Source organism: Mytilus trossulus, chromosome 3, assembly GCF_036588685.1.
Source record: "Mytilus trossulus isolate FHL-02 chromosome 3, PNRI_Mtr1.1.1.hap1, whole genome shotgun sequence".
NCBI classification, from domain to species: Eukaryota; Metazoa; Mollusca; class Bivalvia; order Mytilida; family Mytilidae; genus Mytilus; species Mytilus trossulus.
This window is the reverse complement of record NC_086375.1, coordinates 41437704-41464535: the sequence shown is the minus strand read 5'-3', so window position 1 is coordinate 41464535 and position 26832 is coordinate 41437704. Positions and strand designations below refer to the sequence as shown.

At 30.1% G+C, this 26832-nt stretch overlaps 1 protein-coding gene across 1 annotated transcript; it reads right to left on the bottom strand.

The window, feature by feature from the left end:
* Positions 1-2817: 2817 nt before the first annotated feature.
* On the bottom strand, positions 2818-26650 carry LOC134710785 (uncharacterized). Its single transcript, XM_063571184.1, has 36 exons — positions 26605-26650; positions 25663-25716; positions 25226-25372; positions 24797-24922; positions 24313-24402; positions 23457-23582; positions 22840-22929; positions 22489-22617; positions 21700-21828; positions 21063-21191; positions 20666-20782; positions 19939-20067; positions 19597-19713; positions 18724-18852; positions 17743-17859; positions 17216-17344; positions 16329-16817; positions 15747-15875; positions 14823-14912; positions 14350-14478; positions 13726-13830; positions 12583-12711; positions 12226-12342; positions 11498-11626; positions 11156-11272; positions 10539-10667; positions 9547-9663; positions 9027-9155; positions 8021-8137; positions 7488-7616; positions 6593-7081; positions 6023-6151; positions 5294-5455; positions 4016-4144; positions 3581-3662; positions 2818-2870 (listed from the first exon to the last, which is right to left on the bottom strand). The coding sequence occupies exons 1-35, from the start codon at positions 26648-26650 to the stop codon at positions 3589-3591; spliced, it is 4842 nt and encodes a 1613-aa protein (XP_063427254.1). The 3' UTR covers positions 2818-2870; positions 3581-3588.
* Between the last annotated feature and the right edge of the window lie 182 nt (positions 26651-26832).

Here is a 26832-nt window from a genome sequence, read left to right as displayed (position 1 = left end):
TGCCATGAATTTTTCGTTACAAATATATAAACAAACTAATTTTCAAGCTCAATCAGGAGAAACGAATACTTTTTTTTCTTGTTATGGTCAAATTTATAAATGAAATGATTTGTTTACGACGTAGAGTCTCGCTGGTTCATTGATTTACATGTGTTATGTGGAGAGATTTTTTCATATTTTTAGCATGCGTCGATTCGATTGCTGGTGGAGTGTTAGTCCTCCAAGTTATCACCAGCTATTAAGTCACTGATAGTAACTGACATTTATTTCTGTTTTATGAATTCTCCTATATAAATTTTTAAATATATAAACAAATTAATGTTCCAGCTCAATCAGGTAAAGTTTACTCTAAATGCATCATAAAATTTTTCCGTACTAAATTAAATTCATCTGTTTGACTGACACGTTTTATTCATACAAACTGTCACTGATAATGTCTCAAATAAAGGCAACATTAGTATACCGCTGTTCAAAACTCGTAAATCTATGGACAAAAAAAATTGGGGTAACAAACTAAAACTGAGGGAAACGCATTGAATATAAGAGGAGAACAACGACACAACATTAAAATGTAACACACACAGAAACAGACTAAGCATTAGACAAAATCCGATGAGAATAACAATTATAACATCAAAACCAAATACATGAATTTGGGATAGAAAACTACCGTGACAAGTCTTATAGTAATGCGAATTCACACTCAAATATAAGAGAAAACAAACGACACAACGGAAACACAACGTTAAAATGTTATACACACAGAAACGAACTATAATACAACAATGGCCATTTTCCTGACTTGGTACAGGACATTGGTGGGTTGAACCTGGTTTTGTGGCATGCCAAACCTCGCACCTAAATGGCAATGTTAAATATAACAAAAATTGTCTTCTTACTCCTATTAGTATCTATATTTCATCTATATTTCTGTACATCAGAAATTGCATTTACCAAGTCAAGAATATGACAATTGTTTTCCATTCGTATGATGTGCTTGAGCTTTTAATTTTGTAAGATTTTCTTCGTTTGGAATTAGTCTTGACGTCCTATATTTCTGTTATTTAACTTTTCATTCCAGTTTAAAAGATTCGGGTAACATGATTATCTGAGCGAGTATATTTCCCAACATGAACAGTCCACTAGAATATATTATAGGAGGACTACTTCCATAAGTGCAGATTTGTATACACAATTAACATTTATGAAAACAGGTTGGCAGACTGAAATTTTCCAACCAATGTTCCAGTCGTTATTAACATGTAAATTTGATGTGTTGTGCTTTACTTTCGCCTTCTACGTTGTTTTTAGATGAACCGTACAAAAACTAAATTATATTGTCTGATTCTTGTGATTTTCCCAATTTTTCAATAACAATGGCTGCATGTATGATATATGAAAAAGAAGATATTGTATGTTTGCCAATGCCTCAATCTCCATCAGAGACTATAATGACAAAATGACACTGAAATGAACAACTATAGGTCACCGTACGACCTTCAACAATGAGCAATGCCCGTATTGCATAGTCAGCTATAAAAGGCCCGAAATGACAATGTTAAACAATACATAGACTGACTTATTAATTTACAAGGTGCTATCATCCTATAAGATTTGTTAAACGTTGAGGCATCTCAATACTTCAGCCGATTTCAAATACTCTTTTTGACTTCAGGAACTAAAATTACGAAAGTTTAAGGAAACAATCTGGTAATATTGGAAAGTGCAAGGTCATTTCTGACAAAATGGATCTTATAAATAATTAAAAATTCAACTGAAGATTTTTTCACTTGAGGGAATTGAAACCTTGGCCTCTTTATAATTTCTTTATTGAAACCTGGTAGGAATGTTATTTCTGAAATATCACTTGAATGACAATAGTCAACCCACCGTGAGTGATACATAGGCTAGCTTCCTTTATCATCATGTCCTTCGTCTCTCTTAGAGTCCATCCAATAATAAAAACAACACCATGATCAAGTACGGCAAGAACCTTAATGTGAAGCTTTGTTACCATTAAAACGTGTAAACCCCTTGCAGTTGTTTGCACCTGTTCAAAGTCAGGAATCTGATGTTCAGTAGTTGTCGTTTGTTGGTGTGGTTCATAAGTGTTTCTCGATTCTCGTTCTTTGATAAAGATTAGACCGTTGGTTTTCCCGTTTGAAATGGTTTTACACTAGAATTGTTTCTGTCGCCTTGATAACAGGCTATTCTATGTGAGCCAAGGCTCCATGTTCAAGACCGTATCTAGAACTATTATGGTTTTCATTTATAAATTGGGACTTGGATGGAAAGTTAAAGTTGTCATTAAACCAGGTTCAACCAACCATTTTCTTTCTTAAAATGTCCTGTTCCAAGTTATGAATATTAAATGTTTCATCAAAAGTCTGTTTCTATTTAAGTTGTCGTTTGTTTTTGTGGCAATTTCTTTTTATGTTGTTCAGTGTTTTTCTCTTATAGTTGATGTGTTTCCTACAGCTTTGTTTTGTGACCTGGGTTTGTTTTCTTTTAAACGATTTATGACAGTTACTGTTACAATGCAGTTTTAAACTGTTGCCTTTATTTATTCAATTTTTTTTATGTTCTAATTGAGGTCTTCTTTGACATATGTTGACCATGTGTGTATCTTTGTTTGTGTGTTTATTGACGCGAAAAAGTCGGTCTTGATAATTGTGAGTTCGCATATACAGCAAAAAAATCAGTTAAGTTCTAGTTATAGATCATTCTTCAAAATTACGTACAATGAAAAGTGTATTGTTTTGTGATAACCAATATATGTGATTGTCGGTCTAAATATTAACATATTACAAAAACATGTTCATCAGTTAGATTTATTTATTATTCACTATATATACAGGATACTCCTTATTCTACAACAAAAGACAAGAAAAATATTAGTTTATTTTCTACTATAACTTGTAGTTAAATTATTTTTCTATAGTTTCCAATGTTAAAGCTTACTAACATAACTATTGAATATGAACGTTCTGTAACATTTTTACTACAATTGCAAGTGTTGCAATACCATATACTAGTATTGTGATTAAGATTACACTTTATCAGAATAAAATACAGAAGGTAATAACATTATCGAAACAATTTCAGTGTATCGTGTTAAACCTCTTAAAAAAAACAAAAGGAACACAAGCCAAATAATCAACAGTATACCCCTGATGTCAAGCTTTATAATCGAGATATATTAGAGTTAAAAAAAAATCATTCAATTCTTATGTTCTCTTACCATTTGTCGAAACCGTTTGACAAAAGAGAATATTTTCACCTGGTAACGCCTTCATTTGACAATTTTAAATTAAAACGGGCGGTATCGTGTTAAAACTTTATTGTTCAAGAAGTTAGAGTGTTAAAATAAATTGAGTAATGAATAAAAGAGTAATAACTTGAATGAAATTATCAAAACAAATTAAAAAGCTTATTGCAGAATACTAAAAGTTTACTGAAGATATCAGGCTTATTGTGTTGTACACCACCGTCTTGTTTCCGTTTACAAAAGACTTAACAGTGGCGTTAAAAAAAGGGACAAAGATGAAGAGAAGAGTAAAAGTATATTTGTTATGAATACCTCAGTTATCAGTACAAATCATCATCATATGATGCTGTCTTCACAACCACTGTTTTAGGAGAATACCCAACGTCGTAACCTGCTATTAACAAATACACATTTTAGCATTCCTAATCTTTAAAATTAAATAATGTACAACTATTGTTTTCTAATTCAAATCGCTTGACAACATATTGACCATATATATTCTTTTTTTTTATTTAAAAGAAAATTTACGCATCTTTAATTGTATAAAAAGAAACCACATGTTATTTATTTATATTTCTTCATGTCTGAAATTAAAGCATGCTTATCATTTTTAAAAAAGCAAAATCATATGGTCTTAATTTTATTAGCAACCACAAAAACAACAGAGCTTACTCGAAGTCATATCAATTTTCAATAAATTTGATACTAAAAAGGCAAATCATGATTAAGTACATTAATTTTTTTTACCTGCGTTGTATATTGAAAAGAGGTGTTGGTTCAGAAGTCGACCAAAACAGGCACTTCTGCTATGATAACTAGACCAGCAATCACTCCATACGTTATAGAATCTTTGTAATCCACATTTCAGTGTGTATGCTACAAATACATTATATTTCTTTTTTATTATATATTTGTAAAACAGAGAGAGGAAATTTACCATGTATTACAAACAACTACGTGTTTTACTTCATGTTCGGTCGCTGATTCAAGATAGACGTATATGTAATCAGACATTTTACATTATACCACCGTCTTAAGGTAAGATTTGGGGATAGTAGGACGTCACTAACATGTTAAACCCAGTCCCATTTTTATTATCTTGACACCAAGTCAGTAAACATGTGTATTACAACTACAGAGAGAGGAAATTTACCATGTATTACAAACAACTAAGTGTTTTACTTCATGGTCGGTCACTGATTTAAGATACACGTATATGTAATCATAGTTATCAAAAGTACAAGGATTATAATTTAGAATGCCAGACGCAATTTCGTCTACATAAGACTCATCAGTGACGCTCATATCAAAATATTTATAAAGCAAAACAAGTACAAATTTGAAGAGCAATGAGGATCCAAAATTCCAAAAGGTTGTGTCAAATACGGCTAAGGAAATCTATGCCTGGGATAAGAAAATCCTTAGTTTTTCAAAATATTTAAACTTTAGTAGACAGGAAATTTGTAAAATTGACCACATTAATGATATTCATGTCAACACCGAAATGTTGTCTACTGGGCTGGTGATACCCTCGGGGACGAACGAAACGTCCACCAGCAGTGGCATCGACCCAGTGGTAATCAGACATTTTACATTATACCACCGTCTAAAGGTAAGATTTGGGAATAGTTGGACGTCACTAAAATGTTAAACCAAGCCACATTATTATGATCTTGTCACCAAGTCAGTAAACATGTTAGTCAATGGCTGTCACTTGCAGTTCTATATGATATCAATTTATCGTTTGTTGTGTTTTACATTTATCCACGAGTTGGTTTTCGTTTTGATTTAAAGACAGGGCATTTAATCATTTCTATGTTGTTATTGATTTGTTCGTTGTTGAAATCTGAATTGAAATCAATCGATTATTTCAGTGTAATTCAGAAAATATATCATTGTGAACATACAGTCATCTTCCATTATTATATCTGGTAATCTACATCACATTGACTTACATTATTTTATAACTCTTCTTTAGTATGTCCATGATATTAATGTGTTTAAATTAGTTGTAAACTGGCTCACCTTTTCCTCCGTATGTAAATCTATTATGACTGATTTTAAATCCATGGTATTGTTTGTAGTAGTCCATGTAAGTTACTACATGGCTGTCACCCAGATGATAACCGCCGCCATATACTGTGTTCTTCACAACTACTGCCCCAGAAGCGTAGTCATTGTCGTAATCTGTTATTAAAGAATATAGCCGTTTAAATTTTCTACTGATCGGATAGCATAGCTTTTTTAGCAGTTTTATGATTCTTTGTTTTACATATATAATTGAAATTATTTGGTTTCGAAATTATTTCATTAACATTTGCATTTTGGCAACAGGTTGGCTAGACTTTTTTATCACTATATATGTGTTTGTTTGCAATTTCCAAATATATTTCTATAATTTTATCACGACAGGTTTTAATTAAAATACATATCAAATATTATTTGTTATGTGATGATAAAATAAAAAAATATGATATGTTTTCTTTTAGCAAGAAATGTCCCTTTATGTTTTGATCCGTCTTTTGTCTTTCGTTATTGGTGTTTTCAATTTGACATGATGGAATAAAACACTAGATATTTCTCTTTTTTAAACGATGTTTTTTATGATTGTTGAACACTGCCCATAACAAGGGAAATGTTATCAATGTCATATTTTTATTTTCATTTATGATGTAGAAGCAATAAAATATCTATGTATTTTAGATTTATTTTAATAATAGGCGTATATGATAAAAACGTAACAAGGTTAACTACCTCCGGAATATAATTCAAAGAGATGGCTCTTCCTGAGTCGTCCAAAACATAAACTCCTTCTGTGATAACTAGACCAGCAGTTACTCCATAAATTATAAAATCGTTGAAGTCCACATTTAAGTGTATATGCTATAAAAATATATCATGATATGTTTAAAGTAAAGCCTTGAAAATTTAGAACATTTCCTGTCGGCACATTTTACTAGCATGCACAAGCTTATGTTTACTCAGGCTGAGGATTTCACCGGAATCAGTTTGAAGATTAAAAATACTTGGCATTTGAACAATTGTCTGACGTCTATTTTGATTAATAGGTTTTTGTTGCCTTTACCATGTGAACAAAAAATACAAAAGGCTTTTTAATTAAATATAATATTTTTAAGGTCTTTATATCCGCCATAAACCCTCCTACTCAAATAAAATCATACCACAATGAGATTTATATTTTGTTAAACAAAATACACGTTTTGCAATATCAAATTTTCTTAATTCATTATAGCATGACATTTGTTTTCCGAAGAAAGGTTTATAACACTATAGACATCTCCTCAAACTTTTAAACTTTCTTACCTTTTCCTCCGTATGAAAATCTGTTGTGACTGATTTTAAATCCATGGTATTTCTTGTAGTAATCCAAGTAACTCACCAAGTGTCCGACACCAAATATACCATGGTAGTCATGTAGCTTATTGATGGTATGTTCGTGTTTTCCGTGCAAGTAGTCGACTTTCAACTCATGCTTTTTGTTCTGATACTCGCGGTCATGTAAGTGTCTTTTATGTTGGTATTCAAGAGCTGAAAGGTGATGTTTTGTGTGTTTGTGAAGTCTATTTATGTGGAAATCTACGAGTGATTTAAATCTATTTATGTGTTTATTGGCCACGCTTGCAATTCTGTGAACATGTTTTCCAGCCTGGGAAGCAATATTACGTTCGTGTATGTTAGATACGTGTGATATCCTTGCAACATGTTTGTTAGCTTCATGATTAATTCTGTTCACATGTTGATTGGCAATATGGCTGTGCCTACGCAACAAATTTAGTCCGATGGCATGTTGAACTGTAAATATATATAACAACATAAATATTCAATGAATTTACAAAGTATAAGTTTATGAAACTGTTTGCATTGACAATTCAAGTAAATTTTGATAACAGTACAGTTTTTTAATTTTTTATCTCATTTAACCGACCTTTTTGCTAAAAAATCATTTTAACGTATTTTGAATATTCTAATTATTCATGTTATTTCTTTCTTTTACATATATTTTCGCCCTCACTTTATTTTCAGATTCCTATTACTTTTGGATTCTGTGTATTCGGTGTGTCTCTTGCTTATTGTTTAACACAGATATGTGATTTGTCAATAGACTGTTTATTGACTTCTTCTCTGAATATTTAATAAAAATATACAAAATATATAAAAATTGGTATTGTTTGCCTCAAAAGATCGTTTACAAATATACCTGCAACGTATTTGTAGAACAGATGTTGTCTTCTAAGTCGTCCAAAACAGTCACCTACACTATGATAATCATCATAACAGTCACTCCATAACCTGTAGAACCGGCTGCTACTACATTTCAGTTGGTATGCTGTAATTAAATATTATCTTTTTCTTAGGTGTTACTTTGTGTAATGCTTACAAAAACTATATGATATAAATCTACATCTTTTTAAACTTTTAAAATAATTTTTTTCTGATGTTTTAATATTTTGATTTTGCTTGAGTTCGGTATCAATACAAGAACTGACAAATAAACACAAAAATTTAATGTAATGCTTAAAAAAAATTCATTGAGGCTTCATAACAATGTGAGTATTTTGTAAATGAAACACGCGATTGGCGTACAAAATTTTAATCATATTATCTATGATGAGTGTATTTATAAAGCTTAGCAATATTCCTATGACTTTATGCACTTACTAATTCGGCTTATATTTCAGATCTTTTATTTTCATTTTTTCTCAAGAATGTATATTTTAAGTAACAACTTACAAACTCCATGATAAGAAAATCTGTTATGTCTAATGCTGAAACCATGATGACTTCTGTAATATCTATAGCTATATCTTCCATGACCGTATCCACCAACAACGCCACCATAAGCGCTGCCTGTAAATATTGATCAACTTAAATCAACTTGTCACTTGTTGAATTAAGATTCTTGCATTGTGATCAAAGCCCAAAGTTTGAAAGCCAAGACATTTTAAATACTTGAAAAAATGTAACAATCGAACATCTAATATTGTATGTTGCGCTTTGTAGGTTATTTTTAAAATATATTTCCAGTGCTATAGTTAATAAATTATTCGTGTTTAATTGCTACTTTTTCACTTTTATACTAAGTATTAAATTATTATTATGCCTTTGACTCTATCAAAACGTTTTAGTTTACCATGAAAATGATTTTGAAGTTTGAAAATATTAACATTCGGAGTTATGATTTGGTCAATCGAATGATAGGAATTTATATCGCATTATGCAAACACAAACTTATCAACACTTATGCTATGAGTTATCATATGTATTTACTGTTCAATTGCGTTTTATATATTAGTTATGGCATCATCCATTAGTTGAGCAGAAACAGATTACCATTCCTGGACAGATGAATTCTTTTCTTTGAAAATATATATCTAATCTATAGGGATTATTTGTCTTCATATTTGTTATACCTTAACGACTAAGTTAATTCGTTGGTGGAGGTATTTATTTTGGTGATCTTAGACTTCTGAAATTTCATTCAGATTATTAAATTCATTATCTTATCCCTAAGTAGTTATAATAAGATTCAATAAAATATATCAAAATACTTATAAATACTTTGTCTTCCTGCTTCGTTTTCGATAATACCTCTATCATAGAAGATATGGTGTATTCTTAAACTTATGACTTCATTTAGAATTGAGGTTTTTTTTTACTTCCTATCCCAAGTATATATAAAGCTGTATGGAAATATAGAGTTTCATAATTTGTTTTCATGTATTGTTAACGCACATACCTCCACCGTATTTATAGAACAGATGTTGGCTTCTAAGTCGTCCAAAACAGGTTCCTACACTATGATAATGATCATAGCAATTACTCCATAGTCTGTAGAATCGGGTGCTGCTACACTTCAGTCTATATGCTGAAATTAAATACCAGCATTTACGTATGTGTAACTTTGTTAAAGGCTAATAAAAGTCTTATATAATGTAAAGCATGTTTTTTGAAACTTTTGAAATAATTGGCTTTGAAGTCAAACCACAACTGAAAATAAAAGCACAAGAAGAAAACTTTTGGTGGTGATGAAAACAATTAAAACCATATTTAGAAGAAACATTTCAAAGTGAATTTGTGTTGATATGATTTATCCTTAATATGGTACCTGCAAACAAAACATACAATGTTTTGGAAATACTACAGATGTGCTTCTATAGGATAAGATTACCAGAGCTCGTTTGCAATATATATTTGTGTTTTTCTATGTTTCGTTTCATTTCTACAAAATATTGTAGGTATTTGAATAAACAACATACAAGCTCCATGATAAGAAAATCTGTTGTGTCTGATGCTGAATCCATGATGACTTCTGTAATAGCTATAGCTATATCTACTGTGGCCGTATCCACCAACAATACCACCATATGAGCTACCTGTAAATATTGATAAACATAAATCAATTAGTCACATAAAATTAAAAAGAAAGATAAACAGTTATAATAATGTTTGAAACGAACAGGCATTTGTTATGGTGAATGTAATACTTTATAACTGTTTGCATCTGAAATCACTTCTTGAATCAAGATTCAGTGCTATTGTTAAAAAAAGTTTTGGATTTTTATTGTTATTGCTAGTTTTTCACTGTTGTACAAATAAATAGAACAGTTGTTATGCCTTTGATTATATCAGTTACGGTTTAGTTTACCATGAAATTTTCTAGAGTTTAAGAATATTTACATTCGGAGTTATTCTCAATCGAATGATAGGAATTTATTTCGCTTTATGTAAGAAACATAAACAAATCAACATTTATGTTATGAGTTATTATATGTACGTACTTTTCAATTAACGTTTTATATATTGATTGTGGCATCAGTCATACAGTTGAACAGAAAGAGATAACTTTTCTTGGACAGATGCAATAGCTACTTGGAAAGATTATCTTAAATCTATATGGATTAGTTTTCGTTATAATTGTTATTCCTTTACGACAATGTGACTTATTTGGTAGAGGAATTTATTTTGGTCTTCTTAGACTACTGGCATTTCATTGTGATTTATTCAATTCATTATGTTCTCCCCTTGTAGTTATGATAGGATTTAGAAAAAAATTAAAAAGACATATAAATACATTGTCTTCCTGCATCTTTTACGATAAAACCTTCATCATAGAATAGATGGTGTTTTCTTAAAATTATGATTTTATTAGGAATTGAGTTATTTTTACTTTCTGTTCCAAATAGATACAAATATAATTGAAAAGGTAGAGATTCATAATTTGTTTTCATATATCTTAAAACGAACATACCTGCAACGTATCTATAGAACAGATGCTGTCTTCTAAGTCGTCCAAAACAGCTTCCTACACTATGATAATGATCATAGCAATTACTCCAAAGTCTGTAAAATCGGGTGCTGCTACATTTTAGTCGGTATGCTGAAATCAAATTTCATTATTTTCTTTATTTTACCTTTATAACATTTTTTCATTCGAGCATCACTGCAGAGTCTTTTCTAGACGAAACGCGCACTGGCGTAAATATATCAATTTGTAATCCTGATATCTATGATGATTTTATTTGTAAAAGGCTAATACAAGTCTTGTATAATGTAAAGCATACTTTTGAAAACTTAAAAATAATTGCCTTAGTGGTCAAACAACAAAAACACAAAGAGAAAACTTTTGGTTGTGATTTCAAAAATTTAAAACATATTAAGATGAAAAATTTGAAAATTACTTTGTGTTGACATGATTTATCCTTAATGTAGTAACAGCTAACAAAACATACAATGTTTTGGAAATACTATAGATGTTCATCCGCAGGAAAAGATAACCAGACCTTTATTTGTTAAAATATATTTGTGTTTTTCTATATTTCGTTTCATTTCTATAAAATATTATAGGTATTTCTAGTAACAACTTACAAACTCCATGATAAGAAAACCTGTTATGTCTAATACTGAATCCATGATGACTTCTGTAATAGCTATAGCTATATCTACTGTGGCCGTATCTACCAACAATACCACCATATGAGCTACCTGAAGATATTAATTAACATAAATCATGTTTTCACAAAAGCATTAAACACAGTACTAATTGTATTTCATAAGCTTTTATAACAGCAAGGCGATTCCCTGAATTATTCTTGGAATTTAGTAACCTTAGAATTATGTTTCTTTTACTTTTTATCACAATTATCTATTAAAACAAAGTGAAAACGCAGAGATTTATAATTTTTCTAAATGTATCGTTAATGAATATACCTCCAACGTATCTATAGAACAGATGTTGGCTTCTAAGTCGTCCAAAACAGGTTCCTACACTATGATAATGATCATAGCAATTACTCCAAAGTTTGTAGAATCGGGTGCTGCTACATTTTAGTCTGTAGGCTGAAAGTCAATAATATATTTGTATAAGGTGCAACACTGATAAATACTTGAGTAAGTCTATTTGATGTAAAAATTCTTATTGTTTTAAACTCTAGAAATTATGATTTTCTTTATCTTAGGTCAACATCTGAAACACAAACCACAAGTCAATGTTTGGTTGTACTCCCAAAATAATTAAAATTGATGAAACATTTCAAAATGTTTTTCTGTTGGCATGATTTATCCTTGATATGGTACATCTTTACAAATTTAGAATGTGTTTGATATACTACAGATATTATATTCCATGAATAGATTACTGAGGCTACTTTTCTAAAAATAATTCAGACGTTTTAGATCTAACTGCTCTTTAATTTCGTAATTTAATTTATCATTTTTACTTTTTTTTCTACAACCGTGACTGTGAAGTAATTTTGTAGAAGAAACTGGCGTTTGATGACTTTCAATTTTAACCCAGGAATTTACGATGGGTTTATTTATATAGTGCAGTGATATTCTTATCACTTTGAACAAACAAATGCATCAATTAATTTGATTCATATGTCGATGTGGTTTTTTCATTGTATACTAAATGAAGGGTATTTTTAGTAACAACTTACAAACTCCATGATAAGAAAATCTGTTATGTCTAATACTGAATCCATGATGACTTCTGTAATAGCTATAGCTATATCTACTGTGACCGTATCCACCAACAATACCACCATATGAGCTACCTATAAATATTTTATAAACAAAGATCAATTTAACACGAAAAAATTGAATACAGTACTAATTGTATTTACATAAGCTTTTATGGCAGAGAACAATGTTTAAAATTGGTTGCATTCAAGACGATTCCCTGACCTAATCTTAGAATTCAGAGTTTCTTTTAATTTTTATTCAAAGTATCTATTTTTAAAATGTGAAAACGCAGAGATTTATGATTTTTCTAAATATATCGTTAATGAACATACCTCCAACGTATCTATAGAACAGATGTTGGTTTCTCAGTCGTCCAAAACAGGTTCCTACACTATGATAATGATCATAGCAATTACTCCAAAGTCTGTAGAATCGGGTGCTGCTACATTGAAGTCGGTATGCTGAAATTAAATAATATCTTTTTCTTAGGAGTTACATAGGTAAATACTTTAACAAATCTATATAATTTAAAACCAAAAACTAATTTTTAAAAACATATAAAGTAATTTCTTATTTTATGTAAATCAAAGAACTAAAACACAAAACACAAGAACATATTTTTTTTATTTCAGTCCTACAAAAAAAGAAATAAATTGAGTCTTCTTGAACAGAGGGGCGAAAGATACCAGAAGGACAGTCAAACTAATATATCGAAAACAAACTGACAACGACATGGCTAAAAATGAAAATGATATACATTCTGTATGCATGTGCCTGTCCCAAGTCACGAGCCTCTAATTCAGTGGTTGTCGTTTATTTATGTGCAATATATTTGTTTTTCGTTAATTTTTTATACATAATTAAGGCCGTTAGTTTTCACGTTTTATATTGTCATTTCGGGGACGTGTGTAGCTGACTATGCAATATGATCTTTGCTCATTATTGAAGGCCGTACGGTGACCTATAATTGTTAATTTCTGTGTCGTTTTGGTCTCTTGTGGAATGTTGTCTCATTGGCAATCATGCCACCTCTCCCCTTTTTATAAGTAAACATGAAAAAACATAGAAAAGTAAACACTAAGCAATGCGAACCCAACCAAAAACTTGGGGTAAATTGGTCATGATTATAAATTTCCTGTTAACAAAACTGAATATGTTTTCGTAATAATAAGGATTTTCAACACCGGGAATATATTATCATATATTTGGCAACATTTTTCGGAATATTGTGTTCTAAATGCTCTTCAACTTCGAACTTTATTTAGCCAGTTTCACTTTTTCACAAGCGTTACTACTAAGTCTGTGGTAGACGATACACGGGGTACAACATTTTCATACTGATATCTATAATGAGTTTATATATATCGTTCATCATTATTCGTATGACTTTATACAAGTAAAGTGTTACTAATTTGGTTTATATTTTTCCCATTTTCATTTTCTACTAAACAAATTGTATTTTAGTAACAACTTACAAACTCCATGATAGGAAAATCTGCTATGTCTAATGCTGAATCCATGATGACTTCTATAATAGCTATAGCTATATTTTGTGTGACTGTGTACACTTCTGTAACCTGCTTTATATTAAAAAAAAAACATAAAGATCAACAAAAAAGTAGGTATTAATCTTTTACATTAACATGACTTACACAATACTGACATATTACTGTAGTTAATATAGTTAAAGCATTCTATAGGAGGACATTATATCAAACTTGCCCTTTACCATCTCATGATTACGTCACCAAATACACTTCTTTTTTTCAATACATGTACACTAATTTAGACAAATTTAATTAACAATTTAAAATAAATCAAGTAAATTTTCATATTTATGAAAAAGAAACTTCAATATTATATCTAGAGGACTAACGTTTCTTTAAAGTTTGAATTGAAAACAATGACTTGAAGTCAAAATTCTACTTAACATCATATGAAGAAACGGTAGTGTACAATATGCAAATGTGTATATAATGCGTATGCCTGGAAAGAATAAAAGAAACATTTACTTTCAGTTTCAAACAATACATAAAAAATTAATGCGAATATTCAATTAACTTTTTCTATATGTTAACAAACACGTCAAAATGTAATACCTCTATGATAAAGTCCAAACAGATGTCTTTTCCTTAGATATCCAAAACAACGACTTCTACTGTTATATCTTCTGTAACAACCCCTCCAGCTTCTATAGAATCGTCTCCTTGCACATCTCAATCTGTATCCTGAAATAAATGTTGTTTTCGATGCAACTTTTTCTTCTTCGGAAAATTGGTTTGATCTTTTTATGAGGCGAAAAAAAATGTTGAATATTAAAACAAGAACGTGTTTATATTCTGAATAACAAATGTGGCACATTTTGTAGTTTAGTATATAATTGAAAATTGGGCATGCCAGGTGTTGTATAATTGCCAATGAGACAGTTATTCACCATAAACACGTACTAATATCATATACTAAAAAACAGTATAAAAGTGTCAGTGTATTTCTACGATATAAATATACTCAAAACGAGTCGCCATGAAAAATGAGTAAAGGCAACAGTAGAGGCAATACTTTAAATACTTACCATGACCGCCATAGAAAAATCTGTTGTGTCGTAGTTTGAATCCATGGTATTTTTTATAATAGCTAAGATAACCACCTCCATATCCATGACCTGTGCATCAATGTAAATAAGTCAGATTAATAAACGTCATCGGTTAAGCCAAGAAAAAAGACAATTAAGATTTGAAATTTAAAAAATTTAAATACGTCATAGAATTTTTTTATTGAAATAGTGTTGATTGATTGATCTTTTCCCTTTGAACATTTTTTTAAGGTTTTCAATTAGCCTGGCAAAAGAATTTTAGCTTATTGTCTTTTTATTTAATAGCACCAATAATTGCATTTCCTAGAAAAAAATATAAAATGACTCAACTTAAGGATGTATTCTTCTGACTTTTCAGTCTCGTTCTAATCTCGTTCTTGAATTATTTCCAAAAAATGTGAAACAAGTGTAAAATATCAATTAACTTTTGAAATATTATAATCAAACATAACTCTGTGAAAAAAAATTTGCATTTTGGAAACAGGTTGACTAGACGTGGGGTTTTTATCACTATCTATGTGTTTGCTTGCAAATTCCAAATATATTTATATAATTTTATCACGACAGGTTTTCATTAAAATACATATTCAATATTATTTTTTATGTTAAAATAAAAAAAAATATATGCTTTCTTTTAGCGAGTAATGTTCCTTTCTGTTTTGATCCGTCTTTCTTCTTTCGTAATTGATGTTTTCAATTTGACGCGATGGAATAAAACACTATTTTTTTTTTATAAACGATCTGTTTTATGATTGTTGAACACTGTCCATGACAAGGTAAATGTTATCAATGTCATATTATCATGTTTATTTATGATGAAGAAGCAAAAAATATTTCACATTTATTTTAATTATATGTGTGTATGATAGGCGTGTATGATAAAAACATAACAAGGTTAACTACCTCCGGAATATAATTCAAAGAGATGGCTCTTCCTGAGTCGTCCAAAACATAAACTCCTTCTGTGATAACTAGACCAGCAGTTACTCCATAAATTATAAAATCGTTGAAGTCCACATTTCAGTGTGTATGCTATAAAAAATATATCATGATATTTCTAAAGTAAAGGCTTGAAATTTTAGAACATTTCCTGTCGGCACATTTTACTAGCATGCACAAGCTTATGGTTACTCAGGCTGAGAATTTCACCAGAATCAGATTGCAGGTTAAAAATACTTGGCATTTGAACAATTGTCTGACGTCTATTTTGATAAATAGGTTTTTGTTACCTTTACCATTTGAACTAAAAATGGAAATTGCTTCTTATTTCTTTTTAATTCAATATAACATTTTTCAGGTCTTTATATCCGCCATAAATCCTCCTACTCAAATACAATCATACCACAATGAGGTTTGTATTTTGTTATACAAAATTCACGTTTTGCAATAACAAATTTTCTTAATTCACTAAAACATGACATTTGTTTTCCGAAGAAAAGGTTTATAACACTATAGTCATCTCCTAAAACTTTAAAACTTTCTTACCATGTCCTCCGTATGAAAATCTGTTGTGACTGATTTTGAATCCATGGTATTTCTTATAGTAATCCAAGTAGCTCACCAAGTGTCCGACACCAAATATACCATGGTAGTCATGTAGTTTATTGATGGTATGTTCGTGTTTTCCGTGCAAGTAGTCGACCTTCAACTCATGTTTTTTGTTCTGATACTCGCGGTCATGTAAATGTCTTGTATGTTGGTGTTCAAGAGCTGACAAGTGATGTTTTGTGTGTTTGTGAAGTCTATTTATGTGGAAATCTACGAGTGCTTTAAATCTATTTATGTGTTTATTGGCCACGCTTGCAATTCTGTGAACATGTTTTCCTGCCTGGGAAGCAATATTACGTTCGTGTATGTTAGATACGTGTGATATCCTTGCAACATGTTTGTTGGCTTCATGATTAATTCTGGTCACATGTTGATTGGCAATATGGCTGTGCCTACGCAACAAATTTAGTCCGATGGCATGTTGAACTGTAAATATAAATAATTACATAAATATTCAATACATTTAAAAATTATATATTCATGAAACTGTTTGCATTGACAATTCAAGTAAATTTTGATAACAGCATAGCTTTTTAATTTTTTATCTCATTTACCCATCCTTTTTGCTAATAAATCATTCTAACGTATTCTGAATATTCTCATTATTTCTTTCTTTTCTATATATTTTCGCCCTCATTTTATTTTCAGATTCCTATTACTCTTGTATTCTGTGTACTATGTGTGTCTCTTGGTTTTTTTTTTAACACAGATCTTTGATTTTTCAATAGACTGTTCATTTACTTCTTCTCTGAATATTTAATAAAAATATAAAAAGTATATACAAATTGGTGTTGGTTGCCTCAAAAAATCGTTTACAAATATACCTGCAACGTATTTGTAGAACAGATGTTGTCTTCTAAGTCGTCCAAAACAATCACCTACACTATGATAATCATCATAACAGTCACTCCATAACCTGTAGAACCGGCTGCTACTACATTTCAGTTGGTATGCTGTTATAAAATATTATCTTTTTCTTAGGTGTTACTTTGTGTAATGCTAACTATATGATGTAAATCTACATCTTTTTAAACTTTTAAAATATTTTTCTTCTAATGTTTGGAATTTTGATTTTGCTTGAGTTCGGTATCAATAAAAGAACTGACAAATAAAACACCAAAATTTAATGTAATACTAAAAACAAATTCATTGAGGCTTCATAACAATGTGAGTATTTTGTAAATGAAACACGCAATTGGCGTACAAAATTTTAATCATATTATCTATGATGAGTTTATTCATAAAGCTTAGCAATATTCCTATGACTTTATGCACTTACTAAATCGGCTTATATTTCAGATCTTTTATTTTCTTTTTTTCTCAAGAATGTATTTTTTCAGTAACAACTTACAAACTCCATGATAAGAAAATCTGTTATGTCTAATACTGAATCCATGATGACTTCTGTAATAGCTATAGCTATATCTACTGTGACCGTATCCACCAACAATACCACCATATGAGCTACCTGTAAATATTGATAAACATAAATCAATTTGTAACATAAAATTAAATAGAAAGATAAACATTTATAATAATATTTGAAACCAACAGGCATTTGTTATGGTGAATGTAATACTTTATAATTTTTTGCATCTGAGATCACTTCTTAAATAAAGATTCACTGCTATTGTTTATAAATTATTTGGATTTTTAATGCTAGTTTTTCAGTGTTGTACAAAGTAATAGAATAGTGGTTATGCCTTTGATTCTATCAGTTACGGTTTAGTTTACCATGAATTTTTTTAGAGTTTAAAAAAATTTACATTCGGAGTTATTTTCAATCGAATGATAGGAATTTATTTCGAGATATGCAAGCAACATAAATAAATCAACATTTATGTTATGAGTTATTATATGTACGTACTTTTCAATTGCGTTTTATATATTGATTATGGCATCAGTCATAAGTTGAACAGAAAGAGATAATTTTTCTTGGACAGATGCAATATCTACTTGGAAAGATTATCTTCAATCTATGTGGATTAGTTTTTGTTATAATTGTTATTCCTTTACGACAAGGTGATTTATTTGGTAGATATTTATTTTGGTCTTCTTAGACTACTGGCATTTAATTGTGATTTATTAAATTCATTATGTTCTTCCCAAGTAGTTATAATAAGATTTAGAAAAATATTAAAAAGACATATAAATGCGTTGTCTTTCCGCATCGTTTACGATAAAACCTTCATCATAGACTAGGTGGTGTATTTTAAATCTTATGATTTTATTAGGAATTGAGTTCTTTTTACTTTCTGTTCCAACTAGATACAAATATTATTAAAGAGGTAGAGATTCATAATCTGTCTTCATATATCTTAAACGAACACACCTGCAACATATCTATAGAACAGATGCTGTCTTCTCAGTCGTCCAAAACAGCTTCCTACACTATGATAATGATTATAGCAATTACTCCAAAGTCTGTAAAATCGGGTGCTGCTACATTTCAGTCGATATGCTGAAATCAAATATCATTATCTTCTTTATTTGGCCTTTTAAACATTTTTTTATTCGAGCGTCACTAAAGAGTCCTTTGTAGACGAAACGCGCGTCTGGCGTAAATATATAAATTTGTAATCCTGGTATATATGATGAGTTTATTTGTAATAGGCTAATTCGAGTCTTGTAAAATGTAAAGCATACTTTTGAAAACTAAAAAATAATTGCCTTAGTAGTCAAACAACAAACACACAAGGAGAAAACTTTTGGTTGTGATTACAAAAACTTAAAACATATTAAGATGAAATATTTGAAAATTACTTTGTGTTGACATGATTTATCCTTAATGTGGTAATTGCTAACAAAACATACAATGTTTTGGAAATACCTATAAACTATCGTTGATCATCTCAACGAGATTGAATTTCTCGCTTGAGCTGGTACTGCGAAAGTGAGAAAAGCAATCGAGTTGAGATGACCAATGATAATTTATTTATCGCTATTTTACCTATTACGACGTTGTCAATTTCGTGTCAATTTCGTTAGCAACGGCACGTGGCCTCCTTAGTTTCTAGTGAAAAAATTTCCATCTCAAGCGAGTAGCATGATATGAAAATTATCACAAAAAATTATCAAAGAAAAATGCACAAAATAGCGATAATATAGATGTTCATCCGCAGGATTAGATAATCAGAGCTTTATTTGTTAAAACATATTTGTGTTTTTCTACAAAATATTATAGGTATTTGTAGTAACAACTTACAAACTCCATGATAAGAAAATCTGTTATGTCTAATACTGAATCCATGCTGACTTCTGTAATAGCTATAGCTATATCTGCTGTGGCCGTATCCACCAACAATACCACCATATGAGCTACCTGAAGATATTAATTAACATAACTCATGTTTTCACAAAAGCATTAAACACAGTACTAATTGTATTTTATAAGCTTTTATAACAGCCAGGCGATTCTCTGAATTATTCTTGGAATTTAGTAACCTTAGAATTATGTTTCTTTTACTTTTTATCCCAATTATCTATTAAAACAAAGTGAAAACTCAGAAATTTATAATTTTTGTAAATATATCGTTAATGAATATACCTCCAACGTATTTATAGAACAGATGTTGTCTACTAAGTCGTCCAAAACAGGTTCCTACACTATGATAATGATCATAGCAATTACTCCAAAGTCTGTAGAATCGGGTGCTGCTACATTTTAGTCTGTAGGCTGAAAGTCAATAACATATTTCTATACGGTGCAACACTGATAAATACTTGAGTAAATCTATATGATGTTAAAGTACTAATTGTTTTAAACTGTAGAAATAAAATTTTCTTCATATAAGCTCAACATCTGAAACACAAACCACAGGACAATGTTTGGTTGTACTCCCAAAATAATTAAAATTGATGATTCATTTCAAAATTTTTTCCTGTTGGCGTGATTTATTTTTGATATGGTACATCTTTACAAATGTAGAATGTGTTCGATATACTACAGATATGTTATCCCATGAATAAATTACTGAGAAAATTTTCTCAAAATGTTTCAGACGTTTTGGTTCTCACTGCTCTTTAATTTCGTAATTTAATTTATCATTTTTACTTTTTTTCTACAAACGTGACTGTGAAGTCATTTTGTAGAAGAAACTGGCGTCTGGCGACGTACAGAATTTTAATCAAAGGAATCTACGATGGGTTTATCTATGTAGTGCAGTGATATTCTTATTACTTTGAACAAACAAATGCATCAATTAATTTGATTCATATGTCGATGGTTTTTTTTTATTGTATACTAAATGAAGGGTATTTTAGTAACAACTTACAAACTCCATGATAAGAAAATCTGTTGTGTCTAATGCTAAAACCATGATGACTTCTGTAATAGCTATAGCTATATCTACTGCCACTGTATCCACCAACAATACCACCATATGAACTACCTGTAATTTTTTTATAAACAAATATCAATTTACCACGAAAACATTTAACACAGTACTAACAAATATCAATTTACCACGAAAACATTAAGTGCAGTACTAAGTGTATTTACATAAGCTTTTATGACAGAGAACAATGTTTTAAAATTGGTTGCATCCACGGCGATTCCCTGAATTAATCTAGGAATTAAGTTTCTTCAACATTTTATTCCAAGTATCTATTTGAAAAATGTGAAAACACAGAGATTTATATTTTTTCTAAAAAAATCGTTAATGAGTATACCTCCAACGTATCTATAGAACAGATGTTGGCTTCTCAGTCGTCCAAAACAGGTTCCTACACTATGATAATGATCATAGCAATTACTCCATAGTCTGTAGAATCGGGTGCTGCTACACTTTAGTCGGTATGCTGTAAATAAATATCATCTTCTTATTAGAAGTTACAGAGGTAAATGCTTTAACAAATCTATATAAAGTAAAAAAAATATATATTTTCTAAAACAAGTAGATTAAAAAAAAAAATTATTTCAGTCCTTCAAAAAAGAAATCAACCGAGACGTCTTGAACAGTGAGGCGGAACATACCAGAGTGACAGTCAAATTCATAGATCGAAATAAAACGGAAAATGCCAAGGCAAAGTCTGTATGCATGTGCTTGTCGTTTATTTATGTGGGTTATATCTGTTTTTCGTTGAGTCTTTTGTAGACGATACCAACGTCTGGTGTACAAAATTTTCATCCTTGTATCTATAATGGGTTTATTTATATAGTTGATCATAATTCTGTGTGAGTTTATACAAATAAAGGATTAACTATTTTGGTTTATATTTCAGATGTTCCATTTACAAATTCTACTAGAGAAATGCTTTTTAGTAACAACCTACAAACTCCATGAATTGTTTATAGTAACAAACTTACAAACTCCATGATAAGTAAATCTGCTATGTCTAATGCTGAATCCATGATGACTTCTATAATAGCTATAGCTATATTTCGTGTGACTATGTACACTTCTATATCCGTTGTATACATGACCAGAGTAGCCTGCTAATATTAAAAACATAAAAATCAACAACCAAATGTAGATTAATCTCTAAACGAAACATGACACAATACTAACACACAACTGTAAATAATATAGTTCAAAACATATTGTGGAACGACATTATATCAATCTTGCCCTTATTATCTCTTGATTACACAAGTATTTATATTTTTTCAATACATGTACACTGATTTGGACACATGCAATTTCGAATTGATTCAAAACAAATATCTATTGAGTTTTGATATTTTTAAATAAAGAAACTTCAATATTATCACTAAAGGACTGAATGTTTTTCATAAATCATACTTAACATCGCGTGAAGACACTTTCATGTACAATATGCAAATGTGCATAGAATGCCTATGCTATAAAAGAATTAAAAGAACATTTTCTTATATATTCGAACCTGTTTTAAAAGACCAATTAAGTGAGAACAAAATAGTTGTCTCTTAAAATAGATGGTCTTTTAATACGGGTTCAATTTATTGAAATGTACTTCGGAAGGATCTTAAATTGTTGGTCTATTACCACAGGTGTTTGTTTAGTATAGGTGTTCTCTGAGGCAGGTTTGAATGTAGTTTCAAACTTTCAAATTAAAAAAAACGTTTATAGTCGATTAAATTATTCTATATGTCATCAACCAAGACAAAATGTAATACCTCCATGATAAAGTCCAAACAGATGTCTTTTCCTCAGATATCCAAAACAACGACTTCTACTGTGGTATCTTCTATAACAACCTCTCCAGCTTCTGTAGAATCGTCTCCTTGCACATCTCAATTTGTATCCTGAAATAAATGTAGTTTTCGATGCAACTTTTTTCTTCAGAAAATTGGTCTGATATTTTTATGAAAGCAAAATAGACATTTAAAGATTAAAACAAGAAAGTGTTTATATTCTGAGTTATAAATGTGGTACATTTTGTAGTTAAGTATATAATTGAAAATCAAAACAATTTGCCATTTAAAATGAATAGATGCAACAGTAGAAGCAATACTTTAAATAGTTACCATGACCGCCATAGAAAAATCTGTTGTGTCGGAGTTTGAATCCATGGTATTTTTTATAATAACTGAGATAACCACCTCCATATCCATGACCTTTGTTTCAATGAAAATAGGTCAGATTAATAAATGTCGTCGGTTATGCCGAGAAAAGACAATTAAAATTTTTAATTAAATAAAAAAATCATAAATACGTCATAGAAAGTAAATACATTGAAATAATATTGCTTGATTGATCGTTTTTCTTTGAACATTTTTATAGGGTTTTCAATTAGTTTGGAACAATAATTTTGGCTTATTATCTTTTTATTAACAGCGACAATAACTGTATCTACTAACAAAAGAGAAAACAACTCAACTTAAATTTGTCAAAGTATTTTAAATTCAATCGGAAAAAGAATATTATAAACGCTTATTCGTATTTATTAATATCTTATTTGTCTAAGTGCCTTTGTCTTATAGCCCCCATACATACTGAAAATAAACGTATGTAAATGTAGGCTTTAAAACTATTATGGTTTTCTATCGCTGCTAGTTTTTAGGAAGTTTTTATTTCAAAGTTTTATAACAAGTTTTATAGGTATAAATATTATGTTAGATATAGTATGTTACTGTTAAGTTACCTTTATAAAGTCCAAACAAATGTCTTTTCCTAAGATATCCAAAACAACGACTTCTACTGTGATATCTTCTGTAACAACCTCTCCAGCTTCTGTAGAATCGTCTCCTTGCACATCTCAATCTGTATCCTAAAATAAATGTAGTTTTCGATGCAAAATTTGTATCAGGAAAATAGGATTTGTTTTAAATATATGAATAGGAACCAGGCTTATAATTTGATACGCCAGAAACGCGTTTCGTCTTCATAAACTTGTCAGTGATGTTCAGATCAAACTAGTTAGAAAGCCAAACAAGTAATGAAAAAAGACGAACAAATATTTTCTCAAAATTGGGTCATTACAATATACAGATCTGTACATATAGTTTGTGATAGCGGTGATATTTTTTTATAAACCTTTGAACAGGTGGATATAATTTGAAGCAAAACATATATTTTGGCTATGAAGAAGCCAAGAACTTTTGAAAATGCATGCCAGGCAATTTCATAATGTTTATCGTTGTTCCTTTCATTGATTCGTCGTTTTTATTTCTATGCTGTTACTATATGAGTCGTTTAACGATCAGGACTAAAAATGATGATCTAGACACGATTAATTAAATTTATATCTATGAATAAACATAGAAACTTGTAACGATAGGATAACACCTTTTTAAAGAAGGCAATGAATAATTAGCATTAAAGATGAAACAATGTATTCCTATGAACAAATTAGGGGGTGCTGTGAGAGACAACTTTTTACCAGAGACAGTAACTAACTTTATACACTAGCTTTCTTTAAATTTCCGGATATTCCTACAGACTAAATCTAACTAGCACGTTTCGCCGTGAAAAAATTTATAGATTTATTCAATACCTACCATGTCCGCCATAGAAAAATCTGTTGTGACGGAGTTTGAATCCATGGTATTTTTTATAATAGCTTAGATAGCCTCCTCCGTAACCATGACCTAATGACCTGTACCCATAGCCATGACCTTTGTGAGAATGATAGTTAGTTAGTCAGATTAATATAATTCCTCGGTTAAGTCGAGAAAAACATTACAATTAAGATTTGGAATGTAAAAAATCAAATTATTGAAAAGGTGTTACTTGTTTTCTCCTTTTTTTCAACTGCAGTATATTTTAGCAGATGATTCCAGTGCATTTTAACATGAAAAAACGGGCACACTGAACCAAAAAAAGATATAAATGAATGTTTTAAAAGGAAAACGTCTATTGTTTATTTATCTGTCAATAATTGTGTTGCTTTTCATACAGTTATTAGCACAAAAGTGATTTATTTTACCGTTCGACAACTATTTTTGTGATTAAGTATAATCAATATGTTTATTGTTAAGTTACCTTTATAAAGTCCGAAGAGATGTCGTGTTCTAAATACTCCAAAACAACGACTTCTGCTATGGTATTTACCATAACAGCGTCTCCACAGTCGGTAAAATCGGCTCTTTCCACATCTCAGTTTGTATCCTAAATTAAAATGAAAATATTTAAATTTGCATAATTCAGAAAACAGCTTTGTTTCACTCGGTTTGTATCCTGATATAGAAGGAAGATTTCTTTGTTCCCTTAGGTTGAGGTTTTAGAGTTCAATTGTTTTAAGACTTATGTAATATTTCCGTTTCGATTTATTCGAATCTTCTTTTTTTCAGATATTTACGAATACTTTTTAATCTTATGAGACAAAATGGGTTTAATCCAAATAACACAGCAACTGACATTGAGGAGAGAATGTGCATTGGCTTGTAGTGTAGTAAATCTACAGTCACTTACCTAGTCCATGGTAAGAAAATCTACGATGATTTATCTTGAATCCATGGTATCTTTTGTAGTATGACACTCCATGATAACTGTGATGACTCGAATGATGACTCGAATGATGGGTTACGACGCTACTAGTAGACGTGTGAATAGGATATCCTAAATAAAGTCAGAATGAAATAAATTACTTAAAAAAAGACTTTTAGGAATTGTGAAATGTGTTTCCTTTGTCAGCTTGATAATTTTGTATTTGTTTAATATATTTATTCAATATGACATATTAAGAAAAAATGTGGTAACGGTGGGGTCTACATAATTACAACATTATAAACAAATAACAAATTAAAATAATAATCGGAAATATTTTTAATAATCAGTTCAGTTTCAATTATTATTCGGATTCCCTTCACCTCATTTCTGTGTTTTACATATACAATCATCATACTTACCGCTATATTCTGTAGTATCATAGCTTCTATAACTGCCGTACCCGGATGTAGAAACTAGTGCAAAATATAAAAGACTATCTTTAATAAATGTAGACAATGTGTGTACACAGGTAACAGTCCTTATTATTTCTGAATTTAAGGAAGTGATCAAAATGGTTACATTGTTTTAATATTCGTAATTAAAAATAAGTGTTTTATGTAGCCACTCCGAGCATGCATTTCATTCGAGGTACGTGATTTAAATTTTAGCTTTCGTAGAAGTTCGAATAACTTGGCAGGTAGGTGTTTTAATTGAAATAGTGTTGTTTTCACACATGTACAATGGTAAATTATAATCGTGTGCAAAATATTTTTTTTCTGAAGGTTGGCGGTGTGTGTGGAGGGTTCCTATCAATGCGTATTAAATTTTATGGAAAGAAGACTCTTAATTTTTAATTTAATCTTAACTCCGCCAGTGTTTTGTTGCTACCTTGGATTTTTTTTACCCACGTACATTTATTTTCTATTGGTGATAAAAAAAAAATGTCCCAGCCCTAAATCGGATCGACCAATTCTACAGACAATGCATGCTTACATTATTGTTACTCTGTTGTCGTCTTAAATGTGCATGAAATATATACCACTTGAAGATTAGAAAACATCTTACTATCAACAATTCAATCAAAATGTTAGTAACAATGAGGTTTAGTATTGATCCATTTACTATGAAACGTGTGTCTCATCCGTTAGTTACGCTTTCGTACAATAAAATATGTTTTAACTAATGAAACATATATTTTTAAGATGCGATTGACTTTTTGAATTCTAAGAGAAAATATCTGACTTATATGTTTGAGATGCAATATCAATGTTAATTAGAAATTTCTAAAAAAAAAAGCATTTCGGACATTTTGAAATTATCAAATTCAGTGACAAACAATTGTGAAATATAGTTTGCATTACCTGCCGCTACTACCACCAAGAGGAGTATGCATATCCCTCGAGCCATGTTGGAGGATATGATGTTTGGACCATAGTGCTCGGTTTATATAGTATACGGAATCAACCATATGTTACCATAAAGTATGTATTGTTACTGTAATACAGTTTTGTTGTCTTTTCTTACACAACAATGGTATGTAATCTATAGTAAATACTTTGATGTGAAGGAATTAAACATACTTTTTATCA

Excerpts from the sequence above, each read along its gene's own strand:
- LOC134710785 (XM_063571184.1), bottom strand. The coding sequence starts at position 26,650 with ATGGCTCGAGGGATATGCATACTCCTCTTGGTGGTAGTAGCGGCAG. Across the intron at positions 23,583-24,312 it reads ATTTTTCTATGGCGGACATG|GATACAGATTGAGATGTGCA; the intron begins GTAGGTATTGAA and ends CATTTATTTTAG. Across the intron at positions 17,345-17,742 it reads ATTTTCTTATCATGGAGTTT|CATACCAACTGAAATGTAGT; the intron begins GTAAGTTGTTAC and ends ATTTTATAACAG.